General features: G+C 33.2%; 2 protein-coding genes across 7 annotated transcripts in view; one reads left to right on the top strand and one right to left on the bottom strand.

The window, feature by feature from the left end:
• ADK (adenosine kinase) overlaps positions 1–20,707 on the bottom strand; it is a 521,335-nt gene that overhangs the window by 327,346 nt on the left and 173,282 nt on the right. The window lies entirely within an intron of this gene.
• Positions 16,175–16,481, top strand: LOC131493715 (small ribosomal subunit protein eS27-like). Its single transcript, XM_058698399.1, has one exon. The coding sequence runs from the start codon at positions 16,175–16,177 to the stop codon at positions 16,424–16,426; it is 252 nt and encodes an 83-aa protein (XP_058554382.1). The 3' UTR covers positions 16,427–16,481.

Genomic DNA, 20,707 nt, shown 5'->3' with positions numbered 1-20,707 from the left:
TGCACTGGCAGGTGAGGAACATCAAGCTTGGGGAATCCACCAATTTAACAGCAAACAGTAATGAAGTCTGTTACCCCATATCTTAAGTCCACCAGCTGTATCAACAATGCTCAGAAATCCTCCAGGAAAAAGAACACTTAGAGCCTTAGTCTTGGCACACCAACCAAGGAGCACTATCTCTATCAACAAAAACAGAGTAGTGATTGCTAGGAGCTGAGGTGGGGGAAAGGTTGACTACAAAGGGGCATGATGAAATTCTGTGGTGATGGAACTAATCTGTATCTTATTTCTGGTAGTGGCTACATGACTGTGTGCATGTATCATAACATTATGGAACTGTGCATTAAAAAGGCCAATTTAACTGTATGTAAATTATACCTAAGTTTTTACATGGAAAAAATACAAAAAAAGTAAATATAAAAAAATTAAAAAAGGAAAAGATACTTAATAACTTGTGTTAACATCCCCAAGCAGCCCTTTCTGTATGTCTTTTAATTGCCAACTGCTTAATGTTTCCAATGTTCATTTAAAGTTAATTATATACTTTTAGATATAGTTAAACCACCTATTCAAACTTATTGAATCAGGACACAGTTTCTAAATCTCTTGTTTTTACAACAATTCGTGACAAAGAAAATAGCTTAGATTTGTAAAACAAAATAAAGTAGTAATATAGTTTACTGTTGCCTTTCAACTTTTTAAATGAAGATATACAAAATACAGTAACATTTGGCAAGCTTCCCTTCATCCTTCCTACCACCAATATTAACTGACAAACAGAATAAATTTGAAAATCATTAAATTGCCATTGTTCATGTTTCTCCTATTGACCAATGATCTAAACATTCATTTTAGTTAAGAAGGTTTTTAATAGAATGTAACATCTGTTTTATGTTACATGAGAGACAGCAAAATTCTTCCTCTCTGACTGGATTATTAATGTTCATGCTTTCTATGGAGTTATTCTCTTCATTCAGCAGCCCCACACTAGCTCTCTAAAGTGCAACATACCCCCTGATGTAATACATTTTCCTGCTAACTGCACAATACCATGGATATCATAACTTTAATGTGACATGCTGGTATTTCTTTTTTAAACCACAAATGCGTTTCTTATTCTCAATCACAAATTTAAATTTCCTGTATATTCCCAGCCCACCAGGCATTTTGTTTTAAAACAGCTGAATAAAAATAGATGATTTCTATTTTTTGATTTGTCATCTCATTTTTTATAGACCTCTCTCCAACTCTCAGAATGCAAAAGTGAAAAGATATTTGTTTTTATGCTTTTACTATTAAATCAACTTAAGCTTCAGAAAAATTTTAAACTAGTCCATGACACATGTAAAATTATTTAAAATAATGTTTGCATTAAATTTATAACAAATACCTTTCACAAAGGCATTGTTCCAGTGTTCAACCCTAAAATTATTTTAACTTGAATGTTTTTGTTTTCATTTTTAAAAGTTCTCAAAATTTAGTATATATTCCTCATTTTGTTTCTAAGATTTACACAAAGATTTATTGGAGTCTATCTTACATTTCAGTGATTAAAATGAAGGAAAAATAATAGACCAAATGGAGTTATTATTGTATTTACAGTACCATTAGCTTTTCTTGTTTTGCAATATTTTGTTGACTATGAATAGATTCTGACAAAATTGAGGCAAACCACATCACTACTGATGATTCTCAATTAGTTCTTCAGTTCATTTCCCTTGCCTAACTCTAAGAAAACTACATATGGTTTAAACCACTGGTATTTTTTACTTTCTGCCAATACACAAATCATGCTTTTTTTTGTGTTGAAAACATTCCCATGAATAATTATAATAGTCTCCAAAGAGACCAGATGGTAATAAACTCTAGAGCAGATCTGGAAGCTAACCATAAATTTACCTTTTCATAGTCTCCCCACCATAATACAGTTCTTTGTGCAATGTCATTAAAAAAAATACTGGTGATAGAAACAATATGACTATACTTTGTACTTAAATAAAAAGATATACAATCATGTTAGGGTCTTTCATAACTATATGCCCCTCATCTTACATTGTTATCATCAACAATTTTTAAGAAAGCATCAGCTTGAGAGAGTTATATTACTAACACATTACTATATGATATTTACATTAGCAAAATTACTCTTAAAGTTAAACTCAAGAAATATGATCCAGCTAACAGCAACAAATGATTTGAAGTTAAAGAAATAGAAATACATATATAAGCTAATGTTAATATAGAATTATCATTGACTTTTATTTTGTTATTCTTCTGGAAAACTTAATTAAATTACTCTGCCCATGCTATTTCAATTGAAGTAAAACATCTTGTATAATCAGTTATCACTCCAGTTATTTAAGAATACAATGTTTGTGAGAAATAAAAACCAATAGTTGTTTGCAAAACTAGAAGTATGATTCAAAAATTTTAAAACACATTGTGGTATATAGAATTATATTTTAGGCACTTCCATGCATCTGTAAAAAAATAAAGTTAGCCATAGAGCCAAAAGTTAGTTAATTTGTACTTGTTGATTTAAGCTACACTACTAATGTACAATATAAGCTGTATTTTCTATATCCGCTGTACTATATAATCTGTGATGTTTCTGGTATTAAATTATTCTTATAGCTCAAAACAACAAATATATAAAATTACATAGAGAAAACAAAGAAATAAAACAAAAGGCAAGAACAATTAAGTTTAAATAGGAAATTTAAGTGGGAGGGGGTGGGCAGAGATTGCAGACAACAGGGATAAAAATAATAATAGCTATCCAAAAGGTATTTTATCTTTTGTTCGCTATTGTGAATGAGGTTTACAGTTTGTATATACAATCTATTAACTTCAGTGCCTCAATACTTTAATTTTAAATCCAACTAACTTATTGATTCTCTGTTTATAACTTTTCATTTCATTCCACTGGGGTTTTCCACCAAAGAATCAACAAAGATAGTATTAATTTATTTCCCCATTTTATTTGTAAAATATAATGCTGACATTGGAATTAAGAGAGATAAATTCTATCATGTTAAAGAATCCTAGATCTATTATCATCAACAGATGCTATTTTAGCATCCTAAGATTCCATTTCTCCTATGTTTATTGATATATGGCCAAAATAATAGATTTTATATTACTGAACCATCCTTGCATTCCAGAATTAGCCCTACTTCCCAAATGGGTCACTATTGTTAATGCGGTACTAGATTCCATTTCCAAATATTTTGAAATTTTTACAATACTCACAAATAGAATTAATCCATACTTTTAATTTTATGCTCACTTATTTTTCTTTCTATTCATTTATTTAATAATTCAAATTATTTAGAATTGTCTCAGAATTATCTGTCATAATTTTTTCCAATGAAACTAACTAGGACTATAACTCTTGTAGAGAGAAAGTTCTTTTATAACCTGCTCTGTTTCTTGTATGGGTATATTCCATTCAGATTTTTCATCTCTTTTTAGAGTTGGTTTTGACAATTTATTTCTCTTGGACAATAGTTCACTCCATCCAACTACTTCATTTCATCCATAGAAATGTAAATGTAAAGTTTCAATGGGATATTATTTTTCACATATCACTGATAAAGAACATTCTGAAAAATATTCTGAATTTGTAAGGATGTATTAAATGTTTGTTTTTTTTTTCATTTAGTTCTAGTGGAATAGTAATTGGTAAAATTTTTACATGGATAAAGTTAGCAACTTCAGGCAGTAATTCTATTTCCATTCTATTTCTAAGAATTGATGATAAAGCTATACTTACACAAATGGAAAATGACATGTATATTAAAGTACTCACTGAAGCATCTTTGTAAGCCATCTAAATGTCCAAACATAGGGGATTCATTAAACAAATGATAATGCTGTCACAGAATGGACCATTATAGCCATTAAAAAGAATTAGCCAGATCTATTTTGTACTGATATGGAGCAATCTCTAATACATAGTAAGAAAAAACCCCACAAGATATAAAACTATTTATGTAGCTTAATATATGCATAAAACACGCATTAATAGAGACACACATAGATGTAAAGGAACAGAATATTTTTGGAAGCATGTACAAAAAGCTTGTTACAGGAATCATGTATTATGAAATGAACTGGGCAAGTAGAGTATGGACAAAGGAAAAAACCTCTACTTTTCACTATACACTCACTTAAAATTTTGCATTTTGTGCCTATTAGCTATCTGTTGCTGCCAAACATAGTAGATATATAATCTTACATAGCTTTTATGGCTCAGGATTTTGAGAGTGGTTTAGCAGAGCAGTGCTGGCTCAGTGTATCTCATTAGGCTGCAGTGAATAAATTGGACAGAATTCCAATCATCTGAAAATTTGACTAGGGTTGGCTCTTTCATAGGACTAGCATTTGGTGCTGGTTGGAGGTGGGAAACTTTAGCTCCTCCCTCCATGGGCCTTTCCATAGGCTTCATAACATGGTGGTTGACTCTATGGGCGTTCCAAAAGAAAATACTATGAAAGTAACAATGCCCTTCATGATCCAACCTCAGAAATAGCACACCATCATAGCTACACTTTCTATCTGTTAGAAGCAAGTCACTAAATCTGGCCCATATTCAAAAGAAGGGAAATTAGGCTCCACCTTTTAAATGAAAGAATGTAGAAGAATGTGTGAACATAGTTTAAATAACCAAAACGTATATATCACATTTTGGAAAATACAAACACAATAGTTTTATGAAATTAAGTAAAAATATTTACTTAATATTCTTGAAGACAAGCTTTTACCACTAATTAAAAGGATGATGGAGAGGACTGAGAATTTTGACTTTTAAGAAATGATAACACACATTTCAATCCAAGATGAACATATGTTGACATCTAAAATTCAACCCATAATATGTGCTTCTGAGAAGTCACAGTAGGCAGAGCAGCAATTTAATAAATATACAACTAAAAATAACTTTAGAAGTCTCTGGAAATATGAATACAGGACTATTTTGAAACTGGCTTTGTCCAGTACAATTTATCAATATACACTACCTACTTCATATAAATATTTTGTGAAAATATTCAGGAATTAAATCATATAATCTTTGATGATGATAACACTGAAATCTAATAACATCAACATGTATCATGACAAAGTTTTTATGTGCTAGTACTTTACCTACAAGTACCTACTATTCATACCCTTATTTTATACTTTACCCACACTGCCCCAAATGTACAGTATACATTTTACAGTGTACAAATGAGCAAAGTGAAGCACAGGAAGGCTATGTAAACTTGTCCAAGGTCACATGTAGCAAGTAAGAAATCTGTCATATATTTTAATTATATGCTTCCCAGAACTAAGCACCAGAGTCAAGAAATATATTGTACTTAGTCTTTACATTATCTTCCCTAAGATTGTGTTTTGATGGCTCTGTAAAACTATATGCCGTGAATTAAATTTACTTAAAAAAAAAAAAGCAACATGTTTTCTCCGCCAAATATAAAATTGTGGAACTACACAAATACACACACTGTCTCAGATACAACTGAAGAAAACAAAAAAAGTGATTATTGCCATTTTTTCCTTTCTTTACTTTCAACGTTCTAACATGTTATAAGTTTAACAATTAAAACCAGTTAAAAATTTAAGAACTCCTACATATATGATGGTGTAAGGATAAAATGCAAATCTGCCACAACTTCTTTTTTTTTTGCCACAACTTCTGAGATGCCAGGTTTAATTTCCTATAAATGAGCCCAACAGCTTCCTACTACACAGCTTCTCTAAAATATAAAAGTCCTATGAAATCAGAAGCTTTGTACATGTCCCAAGTTCTATACATTACTCACAGCCAATATGACTACAAAATTAAGATTCATCTCTCACGGACCTAAAGGAGATGGTTAAGAATTGACAGTTCCTGCTTTAAAAAAATTGCAACACTAACTACATTATTACTGACTATGATCTTTCACATTTAGTAAAATCTTCCTCAGGCTAGGATTAAATCTGTAAGTTTTGGGATGGGAAAATGACCCATTTTAAATAATTTAAAGAAGTGCTCTACATATTTAAAGTTAAAATTTTTCATCATTTAAGGCACATGACACATTTATATAAATGCTTCACAGAGATATTACTTTTCATTTCCCCAGTATTTTTAAATAACTCACACATTTCAAATATTAGTTTCCTATGTTACTTATGCTAATCTACCTAAAGAATATTTCATTTGATTTTTAATATAGAATAGGTAACAACTATTACACAAAGCACAAACCCCTAGTGGTCAATAAATATGAATAATTACTATTTTTAACAGAACTGAAAAGTAATCTGATCTATTTAATAAAATATATTATTGTAATTCTTCATATCTGCATAAATGGTATGCCATATTCATAAATGACTGAATTGTCAATGCTTTTATAAAATCAAATCTAAGTTTCTCTTATTTTGTCAGACCTCTAATTTCTAAAATTCTCAATATTTTCAGTTTCTATTACATGTTGTTAAATCACTTCTAAATACATAAATAGTAAATGGCAAAGTTTTTTTAACTTAACTACACACCATCTACAACCCACCTGCTACTCCTACCAAGAATAGAGTTTCTCAATGGTTAGCTAACATCCACCCATTCAGCCAATCTCCTTTCCCTTATTTCAAGTCTGCTGCATAGCTGCTAATTTTCATGTAGAGACTTCTGAAGAAAGAAGAAAATTCTGGTCCATGATGGAATGAAAAACAATTACTACCAGGTAAAACCTATGAAAATGGGCCAAAAATTGTATCACTATATACATATTGTAAATATGCATATTGCTTTTTATGTGAGGGATTCAAAAAGAAGCAAAGAATGTAATAGGGTTCCTTAGGCCAATTCTTCACTTCGCCTTACAACGTACTATATGTACATGTGCACATATTTATCTTTAGGTCCAAACATGCCCAGAGTTTAATTTCAAAACCAGAGATAAGTATCTTAGCCTACTTTACATTTGCAATTATTTCAAATTCTATTAACAACCAGGCCTTTCATTTCATAATAATATAAATATTAAACAGGTACATATTTAAATAAGTTTAAAAATCAATGTGAATACATTCTCTTAAACATGCCAATGATGGAATGGGACTCTTGACTGCTAAAGGAGTAAAACTAGAAAATAGGAAGTCACTGACTCTAATTAGAAGGCAACAATGCCCCTGAGGGGGAAAAGGAGAGACAAGAAAAGGGAGATGGGGGTTTTGAGTATTTGGTCACCTCTGGGCAGCAATGCACAGGGTAGTGGATAGGAAGCTAATATTTTACCTCACCTTCTCACAGTTAAAGATGAGTGCAAGGCAAATACTAGAACTTGGAAAAGTAATATCACACACTCTGAATTAGATAATTCATTATTATAGATTACAAAATTTGATATTATACTATAAAACCCAGGCTATATCGATGAAGAATGAAGAGCAATTTCCCAACATTTAAGACAAACCCTAAATACTTTAAAAGATGCACAATTCATTCACTAGTCAAGATTTTTATCAATAAGCTATTACATTCAAACCTAATCAAAAGTACAGTTAAAAAAAAAAAAAAAAGCTCTGCTGTAAGGACTTGTTAAAATATATACTTAGAATTTCTCCTTCAGTGGAATCACAGGAAAATTTTCCAATTTTCCTATACAGTTTGTCATGGATACTATCATGTGAATTCTATGGCTTAATGATGACCTTAAGTGAGTATATCCTAGAAATGTTTTTAAATTTCTACTTCATTATCACAGAATGTGTTAAGTAAAATTCAAACCTTTGGCTTAAACCTCAGAAATGAGCTAATGTGTCCACTGTCCTAGGTAACAAAATAATTCAGGACATTATTTTCCTAGGTATGGTGAATATCTTATGATAGCACATGATCAATAAAACATAAAAATCTTTTTTTTGTTTGTGTGACCATTTGGAGTTTTTGTATTTAAAATATGAAATAGTAAGACATAGTGCAAGTTGTAAGAGGCAGAATTTTTTTTCAACTGAGGTATCATTGACATACAACACTATTATTAGCTTTAACTGCATAACATAATGATTCAAAATTTGTATATATTGAGAAATGATCATCATGGTAAGTCTAGTATCTATCAGTATATGTCTATCAGTATACATAGTTACAAAATTTTTTCTTGTGATTAGAACTTTTAAAATTGACTCAGTGATTTCAAATACGCAATATATTATTATTACCTATACTTACCAAGCTGTATTTTACATCCCTATGACTTATTTTATGACTGGAAGTCTGTCATAAGACTTCCATACTTTGATCCCCTTTATGCATTTCCCCTAAACAGCCTCTGGCAACCACCAATTTGTTTACTGTATCTATTGAGCTTGGTTTTGTGTATGTGTATGTTTTAGACTCCACACATGAGAACATATTATTTGTCTTTCTCCATCTGACTTACTTCACTTAGCATAATGCCCTGGAAGTCCATCAGTGTTGTTCACAAAGCAACATTCATTCTTTTTTATGGCTGAATAATACAACAGGTCTAATTTATCCATTCATCCATCAGTGGACACTTAGGTTGTATACACATCTTAGCTATTTTATAAATAATGCTGCAAAGAACATGAAGGTTCTATGTAACTTTTCAAAGGAGTGTTTTCATCTTCTTTGGATAAATATCCAGAAGTGGAATTGGTGGATCATGTAGCTAGTTCTATTTTTTATTTTTGGGATAATCTCCATACTGTTTTTCATAGGGGGCACTATTTTACATTTCTGCCAACAGTGCACAACAGTTCCCTTTTCTCTACATCCTCACCAACACTTGTTATTTCTAGTATTTTTGATAATAGCCACTCTTAACAGGTGGGAGGTGATATGTGAAGAGTGGTTTTGATTTGCATTTCCCTCAGATTAGTGGTTGTTAAGTACCTTTTCATGCATTTATTGGACATTTGTATGTCTACTTTGGAAAAATGTCTCCTGCAATCTTCTACCCTTTTTAAATCAAACTGGGTTTTTTTTGTTGTTGTTTTGTTTTTATTTTTGCTACCGAGTTGTATGGGTTCTTTATGTGCTCTGGATATTAACGTCTTATCAGATATATGATTTCCAAGTATTTTTTCCCATTCAGTAGGTTGCTTTTCATTTTAATAACTATCTTCACTTTGCAAAAGATTTTTGGCTTGATATAGTCCCACTCATTCATTTTTGCTTTTGTTGCTTTTGCCGTCAGATTCAAAAAATCATTATCAAGACTAAAGTCAAGGAGCTTACTGCCTATATTGTCCTCTAGGAGTTTTGTGGTTACAAATCTTATGTTCAAGTCTTTAACACATTTTGAGTTGATTTTTGTGTATGGTATGAAATACTCATCAAGTTTTATTCTTTTGCATGTGCCTGTCAAGTTTTCCCAGCACTATTTACTGAAGAGACTGTCCTTTCCTCATTGTATATTGGCTTCTTTGTTGTAAACTAACTGACCATATATGCATAAACTTCTTCTGGGCTCTTATCCTGTTTCATCTACCTATGTGTCTGTTTTTGTCAGCATATTGTTATGATTTCATAGCTTTGTAATTTTAGTTTGAAATCAGGGAGTATGGTGACTCCAACTTCATTTTTCGTTTTCAAGACTGCTTTGGGTACCTAGAGTCTCTGTGATTCCATATAAATTTCAGGATGATTTGTTCTATTTCTGTAAAAAATGTCATTGAGATTTTGATAGGGATTGCATTGAATCTGTGGATCCCTTTAGGTAGTTTGGACATGTTAATAATACTCATTTTTCCAATCCATGATCACAGAATATCTTTCATTTGTGTCTTCTTCAATTTTTTTCATTAATGTCTTATATTTTTCAGTATATAGGTCTTTCACCTCCTTGGTTAAGTTTATTCCTAGCTATTTTATTCCTAAAAAAATTTTTTTTTAATGTTTACTTATTTTTGAGAGTTGGGGGAGGGGCGCAGAGAGGTGGGGATAGAGGATCCGAAGTGGGCTCCAAAGCTGACAGCAATGAGACTGATGCGGGACTCGAACTCACAAACCATGAGATCATGACCTGAGCCGAACTCATGACATGATGCTCAACTGACTGAGCCATCCAGGTGCCTCAGTATTTTATTCTTGTTGATGCAATTGTAAAAGAGATTGTTTTAACTTCTCTTGTTGATTGTTCATTATTAGTGTATAGAAATGCAACAGATTTTTGTATACTGATTTTCTGTTCTGTGAACATCTCAAATACCAACTTATAAAAGGGTATTCATGACAGCCCAACATTTTACTTTACATATCTATTAATTAGGGATGAGTCTAACAACTCAGAAATGATGATTTCACACACATTTTTTAGATATCATTGAAACAACTGCTTTTACATAAAGAAAATAAGATTTTACAACTCTATGATACAACACAACCAAAATCAAACACAACTAAAGCAATGATAGCACAACAACGTAGCTAAGCTTTTTTGATCATTGACTATGTGCCAGGTACTATTCTAAGTAATCTATGGTATTATCATATTTAACTCCCTTAAACTACAAAGCTGGCTTTGTTATGAGTTCTCTCATTTTACTTGTGAAGAAACTATTAGTCAAAGAGTTTCAGATCACTCAATATGTAAGTGAAGAACCAGGACTGGAATCCAGGTCTTTGCTTCTAAAGTCTATACTCTTTATTGCTTTGTTTATACTGCCTGTCAAAATGTATAATGCATGGCATTCAAAGAAAAAATATCAATAAGTAGATTAAAGGAAATATTCATGTTTAAACAAAAAGCTATGTTTTGACTCGTCAAAAAATTAAATAAAATTAATAAAAACCACATAATCAAACAGTAAAGAAAAATACAGCTTGTTTATACAGGGTTATGTCTATTAATTCACTAAATCACTCAAAAAATGTTCAATGAATGTCTTCTAAGTGACAGAGATTGTTAGAAATGCTGAGGGTAAACAACAGAGAACAAAACTGACAAAGCGCCTGACACCATAATGCTTATATTTTAACAATAAGCTAAAACTAAAAATAAATTACGTAATCAACTTAACAGTCACTTTTTAAAAAATGTTTATTTATTTTTGAGAGAGAGAGACAGAGTGTGAGTAGGGGAGGGACACAGAGAGAGAAAGGAGTCACAGAATCTGAAACAGGTTCCAGGCTCTGAGCTGTCAGCACAGAACCCAACGCAGGACTGGAACTTGACAACAGCAAGATCATGACCTGAGCTAAAGTCAGACACTTAACCAACTGAGCCACCCAGGTGCCCCTCAACAGCCATTTAATCTAAGTTGTAAAAATACCAGGATTAGAATAATTCTTCCCTGACACAGAGCACATACCTTCAGAAATCAAAATTACAATTCTCCAAAGAGTTTTCAAATTCTTGTTACTGCAATAGCATATGAAAAAGGGATAAACAAAAGAAAGGAAGAAAAAACAAACGCAATTTTCAGGGAACATGAATAATTATCTAGAAACTCAAAGGAAGATATTAGCTAAAAAAGTAACAGAATCAGTAAAGGAATGTTGTATCTGAGTATAAAATAACTATATCTCTTCCTATACCAGCAATAATCACCTGGAAAGCATGGTAAAAAAAAAAAAAAAAAAAAAAAAAGATGTCATTTTAAAGTTGTAGGAATAACAACAAGAATAAGAATGATATCACACTGCATGATATTTACAACATATATGAACGTACGAGGATCTTTTTAAAAAATTATAAAACTATTGGGTGATTAAAAAAACATTTGACTCAGTAGAGATACGTCATTCTAATGTCGTTTGACTAGATCAAAACATAACATAAAAATGTCCGTTACCCCCAAATTAATTTAGAACATGTACAAAATTCCCATCAAACCACAGGAGGATTTTTTCAAAATACAGATAAAATTATTCTAAAGATCATTCTGAGGAAAGACTAAAAATAGAAAATAAAATTTTGTGGAAAAGATAATGTACAACTACGTGGACTAAATATTTTAGCAATAATTTAAAGGTTTCTGAATCTGAGAGATACGGATTACTAATTCTTCCCTGAGGGGGCAAGGTGCGGGGGGGGGGGGGGGGGCGGCGCAGGGCTGAAGATAAAGAGGAGGAGGAAGTGACCAAGATAACTGTATTAAAAACATGTTTCCAATTTCCTCTCTCAATGTTAACTTTACCTCAAGCCCTACAATCCTAGTAACCAGAGACAGTTAAAGAAATCCCCCACCCCTTTGTGTTCCTGAAATAGTTTACTACAAGGAATCATTCTTCCTCATGTGACTAGAAAAGATTCACAGATAACTCCCTTGTTTCCCTTATGACAAGGCTAGACACAGACGTTCCAAATTCCCATTCTTTGCTCAAAAATGATTACTTGAACTATTTGTACCCAATGATCTCAACAAAATATCTGTTACTGGGACTTAACCAAAGGTTAGTTACAAAGCTTCTCTACTTCCCTGAGACCCCTGAACTTTGACCCACCCCCACTCTTAACCAGCATACAACCTAACAGCCCCTCCTAAGAACAGGCTGATCTCAAAGTAAAACATTCTCTGTACTATCCAATCATTCCACCTCTACCCACCTATATCTATTCATTCCACTTCCACACAACAGGTTCTTTCTAGAATATTCCCTCTTCCTTCTACAAGAAAAACCTTCTCTGCCTGACTTTCTTTTTTAATTTTTTCAATGCTCATTTATTTTTGAGAGAGACAGAGAGAATGGGAGCTGGAGGGGCAGAGAGAGAGAGAGGAAGACACAGCATCCAAAGCAGGGTCTAGGCTCCTAGCTCTCAGCACAGAGCCTGAAGTGGGGCCAAACCCATGGACCTAGAGATCACAACCTGAGCTGAAGTCAGACACTTAACCAACTGAGCCACCCAGGTGCCCCTTTTCTACCTGACTTTTAAGACACTTACAGATTCTCACAATGGTAGCATTTTCCTTATTGCAATAGTCCCCATTCCGCTATTGCAAAGGTCCCTTTCCCCATTCTTACAATAACCTTTGTGAATAAACTCTTCCTTAACAGGATTCTGGATCTGGTTTTTATTTAGCAAAAGGCTCTAATTCTGATTTAGCAGTAGCAGGGCAGGGGCAGAGAGAGAGGGAGACACAGAATCTGAAGCAGGCTCCAGGCTCTAAGCTGTCAGCACAGAGACTGATGCAAGGCTTGTACTCATGAACCATGAGATCATAATCTGAGCCGACGTCAGGTGCTTAACCAACTGAGCACCCAGGTGCCACTTCTAATTCTGATTTAGATAATAAAGTGTAAAAGTAAGGATAATCTAGGATCTACTTGACTAGAGGTGTATGTGTTCATGATCAGAAGGTCAAAAAAATAATACAAAAGGGAACAGAGATTCATTCATTTGCCCATTATATGGTAAGTATTGATTGGGTTATATTAATCCATTAATGAATAAACGGGGGGAAAAACCATGACCAATGATTTGCATGGTGTTAAAGGGAAAGATGAAATTAATGACAGGATATCACAAGCAAATGTACAGACTTAGCTGGGTTAAGCTATATAAAGAGATATATATGTCCCTATAAGAACTTCTAACATAGGGAAATGAAAAGTCAGAAAAAGCATTTATTTCTGGAAATGACAGGTAAATTTAGAAGGGATGAGAGAAAAAATGGCATGGTAAAAAGCATTTTAGGCAGAGGAAAGTACACATGGGAAGGTGAAGACTAACAAATATCTAACTCTAAGACTAAACAGAACAAACAGGTTCACAGGACTTGATAAAAAGTGGTGTTTGCAGTGATTCTTGATTCATTGGCATCCAGAAGCATCAAGGCACTCTTTATATACTTGTAGTGGCCTAGGCCATGGGACAAAAAGGGCTGATTGTAATAAAAAACTGGTTTTGACAACATGCTCTGAGCTTTCTGTGATGTTTACTTAGCTTAAATACAGACATGGAAACCTAAGAAAATGTGAGGAAAATTACTGAATAAAGACTGTGGAATTAGGAATGTGGTATGGAAGATAAACATTTATGAAACTGACTTAGGTGCAATAATTAGAGACTATTATCTCATTCTTTAAAAAATTGTTTTACAAAGGGATTTATTATTAATTTCCTTAAATAAAAACTTAAGAGTGTTTATATTTAACATAAAATGAATTTAAACTACGTCTTTATTTAAGTACCATGCTCAAATACCAAGAGACTAACATTTCTTTTCTTTTGCATTCAATTAACTATCGATTAACAATCCTTATATCAATTTTAATCAACCAACAAATCTTCCAAGCTGTAAACAAAGAATTTCCAAGTCAGTAACCAAAACAATCTAGCTAACCAAGTAAACATTCAGGAGCTTAGAACAAGTTCAAATTTTATTCAACTTCTTAATCCTTGTAAGAACCAATCCACTAACCAGTTTTAGGCCCCATTGCATTATTTTCTATTTTTGAAAGAAGTTGTTGTGAGATAAATAGGTGTGAAGGAATGAATATCTGGTATATTTTATTGCTTTAAATACAGTCTTATCAAATTGCTGGAATTACAGCTTAAGTTTAATTCAATTAATGGAAAATGCCCAACATATACATTTTTCAGAATGTAATAATAACTACAATTTATTGAGCTCTCATTATGTATAAGTACTGAGTTATATTGTTCATATTTTATAATTTAATTCTAACAACACACTATATTGAGTTAAGCACCACCAAAGAAAAAAATTGTGAAAGATTTTGAAATGGATCAAAAAGATTGCAGGTATTAATAGAAGCCTATGCATTTTTTTTTTTTTTTAGAGCATAGCCTTCTAGATTATCTGATTCTATGGGGTTGATACATTTTATCACCTTTGAGCTATTTTATAAGTACATAAATTATATATTACTTAGTAATAATTCTTGTCTCTAAATCAGTAAATAAAATGTGATCCTACAGAGAGAAGTGAAACCTGCCACCCCAACAAAAAGTCAGTTTTGTAATACTTGTAGTTTGATTTCACAGACCAAACATGTCTCTGGACTTTGAATTTTCTTTTAAGTCAACTATACTTACCTGTTCACTCATTAAGTATGAGTTAAAATTGTTGACATTTGTTCATTTTCTATGAGAGTCATAATTTTATTCTTTTAAAATTTTTAGGCTGTAAATTACTAGTATTATTCCCATTTTTCAAAACAAACAAACAAAAAAACTGAAACTTGAAGAAGTTAGCTGACTTGTCCAAGTTTTTGCTTGCCCAGCTTTGCTTAACTCCACAGCACATCCTCAACACCCCTAATCACTATGCCTTGCTAAAATTTAGACTATTTTGCTTTTTACTTCATTATCTCAAGTATCTCACCATCAAAAGTACCAAAGATCAAAGAAATACTCTAGAAAAGCTGTTCTTTAATTTTTTTTTTAATGTTCATTTATTTTTTGAGAGAGAGAGACAGAGTGTGAGCAGGGGAGGGGCAAAGAGAGAGGAAGACACAGAATCCAAAGCAGGCTCCAGGCTCTGAGCTGTCAGCACAGAGCCTGATGCGGGGCTCGAACCCACAAGCTGTGAGATTGTGACCTGAGCTGAAGTCAGACGCTTAACTGACTGAACCACCCAGGCGCCCCCTAGAAAAGCTGTTCTTTAAAAAAGATGGCAGTTGATATTTCCACTAGATAATTTAATTGGCAAAGACCATCCTGATTGTCCAACCAACTAAACAAATGAGACTTTTTTCTCCCCAGAGAGCTCTGACTTTATTTTTCAGTTCAAATAAATGAATACATTATCCATAAGACATTTATTTTAATAGTTTCTGAATTCTAATTCCAAAAAAAGAATGAAAAGGAATGAAACCAAGGCAAGAGTTTTATCCCCTAGATGAAATTAGATACCGTCATTTGTAGTATTTCTTACTGAAGTTCTCTCTGTTTTGCTCTTAGGCAGCAGCAGAAACACAATCTCAAATTGTACCCATGTTTAATGTCATACCATAGAATAATGTACCACATTAAAGTTTATAAGGTATATAGTGGTAACAGAATCTCTTAATAGAAGGTATAATTAAGGGACAAAAAAATCTGAAAGAAAAAAAGGAAGAATAAAGAAGAAAGGGAAGGATTGAGTAGGTACGGAAGAGAGGAAGGAAGAAGATGTACACGTTTTGCTTCACATTAAAAAAACCTGACATCTTTTCTTGTGGTAACCACCTCCCCAAGAGAACATGCCCCTCAAAAAGGACCTCCTGTACCCATTCCTGGAAGAAAAGAGGAAGCATAAGAAGCAGCGACTGCTGCAGATCCCCACCTCCTACTTCATGGACGTGAGGTGCCCAGGACTCTACAAAATCACCACCATCTTTAGCTATGCACAAACGGTAGTTTTGTGTGTTGGCTGCTCCACTGTCCTCTGCCAGCCTACAGGAGGAAAAGCAAGGCTTACAGAAGGATGCTCCTTCAGACGGAAGCAGCACTAAAACCACCCTAAATCAAGATGAGTGGGAAACTATCCCAATAAACAAATTTTTGCTAAATAAATTTTTAAAAAATTAAAAATAGATAAATAAATAACCTCACATAACTTAGAAAAATGTCACAAACCCATTAAAAATATCATTTCAGAAAACAAAACACTGCTTTCTTCACTTTATTTTAGCTACTAAAGTCTCTCACAATCTAATTCAACAACAAAAGGTGTTAATTCACATTTCAAGTTTTTTCAACTGCAAGGAGAAATCACGCTTTGCATAGTCAACTTTACTTTGTAAGAACCAAATTACTTAAAATTATTCATTTATCTTAAAATTGGCACCAACAAAAAACCTCCTTTTTAATGACATAAGGCTTGACAAGCCTCTGTGTTGCATCACCATCTGCCACATCCTGCTCTGATATTTATAAATACAGTTGTGCTATGTTCTACAACTGTTCCAGGTGTAAGACATTAGAATAGAGAATTCTCTTTGATCACTCCAAAGTCATTTCTTCTTTTTAAATACAAGCAGTCTGGACTGTTCTCAGGTTCCCAGAGGTATGTCTAGTAAAAAGCCTTTTAATCTCTAACTGGTTTGTTCAGGTGAAATAGGTCACAAGAAAAAGAGATAATCAGAAATATATATTAAAACAAAAAAACACACAGATTAACTGCTTTTTTTTAAGAAGAAGAGAAGTATGAAGCTCTTGATTTTCATCACTTTTAATTTCTAAATACTATGGGACTTAGTTGGACATGCGACACGGTTCTTGAAATACCAGCTCTACAATTTTTGGCCCAACATGTTTCTGTTTATTCAAATGTAATTTTTGAAATTAAAAAAAAATGTTTTTAGGAACTCAATGTACGTAGTCTGGGCTTTAAAACATAATTCTGAAAGCTGGTTCATTACATGACATTGCATCAAAGAAAAAAAAACAAAGCACTCCTCCTCTCTCCTCCAGGTAAAATCCTGTATAAAAATATAAACATCCTGGTACTTAGTTCTCTCAAAATTTAATTAAAAACAAACAAAAACTTGGTTAAACAAAACTTGGTTAAATTTTCATTAGTAGCTAAATAAAAATACGGAAGCTTATCTAACTGGGAACGAGAGGAGAAACTGGAAAACCAGAAAGTTGATGATCAGAGAACCAGGTTAGGACTTAAAAGACAGAGGTAAGGATATAAGAATTCAAGAAGAGACCAAGTTAAATGTTTAATGCTTATGTGAAGAAAAAATTCAGATCTATTACTGATAGTTTTATACATGTGATCAAGGAACAACATCTGTAACGAGAGGTGTCATTGCTACTAACGAAAGACAAATAGAAAGAGGGGTAAGGAACATATACAATTTTAGTAGTTTCCATGAAATGATTTAGACTACAGCAAATAAAGAAGTATTATCTCATGTGGGACCCAAGGAATTTTACAAAAATCCCCTGCCCCTGGACAAGCAGAGCAAGACTAACTCCATTTTGTGCTACACCCACCATCTCATGTATAACCCCCACATGACCTACTTATTGCTTAAGACACTCCCCCACCCTAGTCAAGCCGCTGAGCACACCCTTACTGGAAACTGGCTCATTTAGGAATGCAGAACCTCTAACCGCCAAAGAATGTAAACCCCGCCTTTTGCTCGCCAAACTTGCGCGCCAATTCTGACCAGAGTGATAGGCTAGTTCAAACAGTTACTATAGGGTAAATTGTAATTCAATTGGTCACCTGCGTGTGGACTGACATGAACGTACAACTTTCTGTGTGTGTTACAATCTCATTGGCCACTGGCCCCCATAAAACTGCTACACCTCATAACCTAGGGGACCAAGTCCCTGCTCCGCTGTGTCGGGTATACTCGGGCCCAAGCTCGAGCTTGCAAATAAATCCTTGTGCGTTTGCATCGGTATTGGCTCCTTGGTGGTCTCTCGGATTCAAAATCAGGGGCATTACACTCATCCCAAAGATCTCTGCTTCAAATGAGAGAAAAATATGCTTTATTTACAAAGATGGCAGGTACTAAAATAATAGAAAAATGGTTACTTTTAATTCTTGAATAGAGTCATAAAAATTCATACAGCCTCAACATTTTGGGGGATAACAGAGAGAAACAATAATTTACTCTGTTAAAAAGAAAAACCACAAGCCCAAAATGAAGTCACTTATGTTAAGAGCCCCACGTGAGCAAATCAAGACTTAATACCTAACCTAACTGCAGTTTCCGTACCCCCAAAAATGTAACATTTAACCAGTCAATATGAAATTTCCTGGTCAGCACTGGGAAATGTACTGATAGACCCTTTTCATTCCCCTCAGGAGGGCAACATTCTTTCCTAATAGTTTCCTTTTTTTCTATTCCTTTTCTGCCTTTAAAAACTGATCCTGGACTAAGAGGTAAGTAGTCCAGGTTTAAGAAAACCAATAGCTCCACTGTGGGAATATGAAACAATAAGCCACTGGTCTTAAGGTAGAGTAAGCAAGTTTTTAGAATGCTAATCCAAGAATGAACATACCAGACAAAAAAAAATTTTTAATATGATAAATAACTGTGGAAGAAACTGGTAGACAGCTCAAAACCTGTTCTACAGAAACATCAAGAAGAAGAAGAAGAAGAAGAAGAAGAAGAAGAAGAAGAAGAAGAAGAAGAAGAAGACGACGACAACCACCACCATCAAGCAGACCAGCATACGTATTATGGAAATCCAAGGAGAAAGAGACAGGCAAATACAAAATATTTAAAAATAAGATGGCCTAAAACTTCCCAATTTTGAGGAAATACATGAATTTACACATCCAGAAGCCCAATGAACTCCAAGGAATATGAATTCAAAGAGATCCATACTAAGACTTGACCAAACTATCAAAGACAAAGAAAGAATCTTAAAAACAGAGACAGAAGTGGATAAATAAGATTAAAAGCTGACTATCAGTAACCACGGAGGCCAGAAAGCAGTGAGATGATATTTAAAATGCTAAAAGAAATGTAAACCAACAATTCTATATCCAGCAAAACTATTCTTTAAGAATAAAGGAGAAATTGAGACATTCCCAGATAAACAAAGCTAAAGGAGTTTGTTAATAGTAGACTTGTCTTGCAAGAAATGCTTAAAAGGAGTCCTTGAGACTGAAATGAAGGGACACTAGATAGTAAACTGAAGACATAACAAAAGATAAAGAACACTGGTAAAGGTAACTGTATAGGTAAATATAAAAGCCAGTATTACCACACTTTTGGTTTGCAACTCCTGTTTTATTCCTGTAGGAATTAAAAGGCAAATGAATAAAATAATTATAAATCTATATTCATGGGCAATGTATAAAGATGTAATTACTGACAATAACAATATAAAGGGGGAGGATGGAAAGGGACTTTTCAAAGGAAGGGACTGTTTGTATGCCACTGAAACTAAGTTGGTAGTAATTAAACTAGGTTGTTATAAGTTTAGTATGTTAATTGCAATCCCCAAAGTAGCCACTAAGAAAATAACTAAAACACATACACAAAAGAAAATAAGAAAGTCAAAATGGTACAGTACCAAAAATAAAAAACATACAAATGAGTACTTGACATGGACTGAATTGTGTCCTCCCCAAATTCATATGTTGAAGCCCTAAGCCCCAGAATTTAAGAATGCACTGTATTTAGAGAAAGGGCCTTTAAAGTGATAAAAAAGTTAACATGTGGCCCTTATGATGGATCCTAATCCAATTTGACCATTGTCCTTATAAAGTTAGATACAAACAAACAGACACCAGGGGTATGCACAGAATTACAATTATGTGAAGAGGTAGCAACAGGAGAGAGGAGTCAGAAGAAATTAAAGCTGCTGACATCTCAGTCTTGGACTTCTCACCTCCAGAACTATTAGAAAATAAATATCTCTTGGATAACCACTCAGTCTGTGGTACTGTTATGGCAGCCTGAGTAAACCAATACAGTACCTATTTGAAAGAACATATTATTCTGCATTATTTACTTTTCTGTAACATGAGTGCTATTTAAATGAAACAACAGGAACAATTAACAGTGGCAATCAGTAAAAATTAAAAGTAGGACTAATCAAAAAATATGTGTGAGAAAATATAATAATCATTATTATGTTTCTTTTGATAAATTCAGCAACTTATTTTATCTTTTTTTTAACTCTATTGGAATTTAAACTTTATTGGCCACATTTTATATTCTTAATATATATAAATGTAACTAAGATTAAAAAAAATTTTTTTTAACGTTTATTTACTTTTGAGACAGAGAGAGACAGAGCATGAACAGAGGAGGGTC

Source organism: Neofelis nebulosa, chromosome 13, assembly GCF_028018385.1.
Source record: "Neofelis nebulosa isolate mNeoNeb1 chromosome 13, mNeoNeb1.pri, whole genome shotgun sequence".
Taxonomy (NCBI): Eukaryota; Metazoa; Chordata; class Mammalia; order Carnivora; family Felidae; genus Neofelis; species Neofelis nebulosa.
This window is presented reverse-complemented; position numbering and strand designations above follow the sequence as displayed.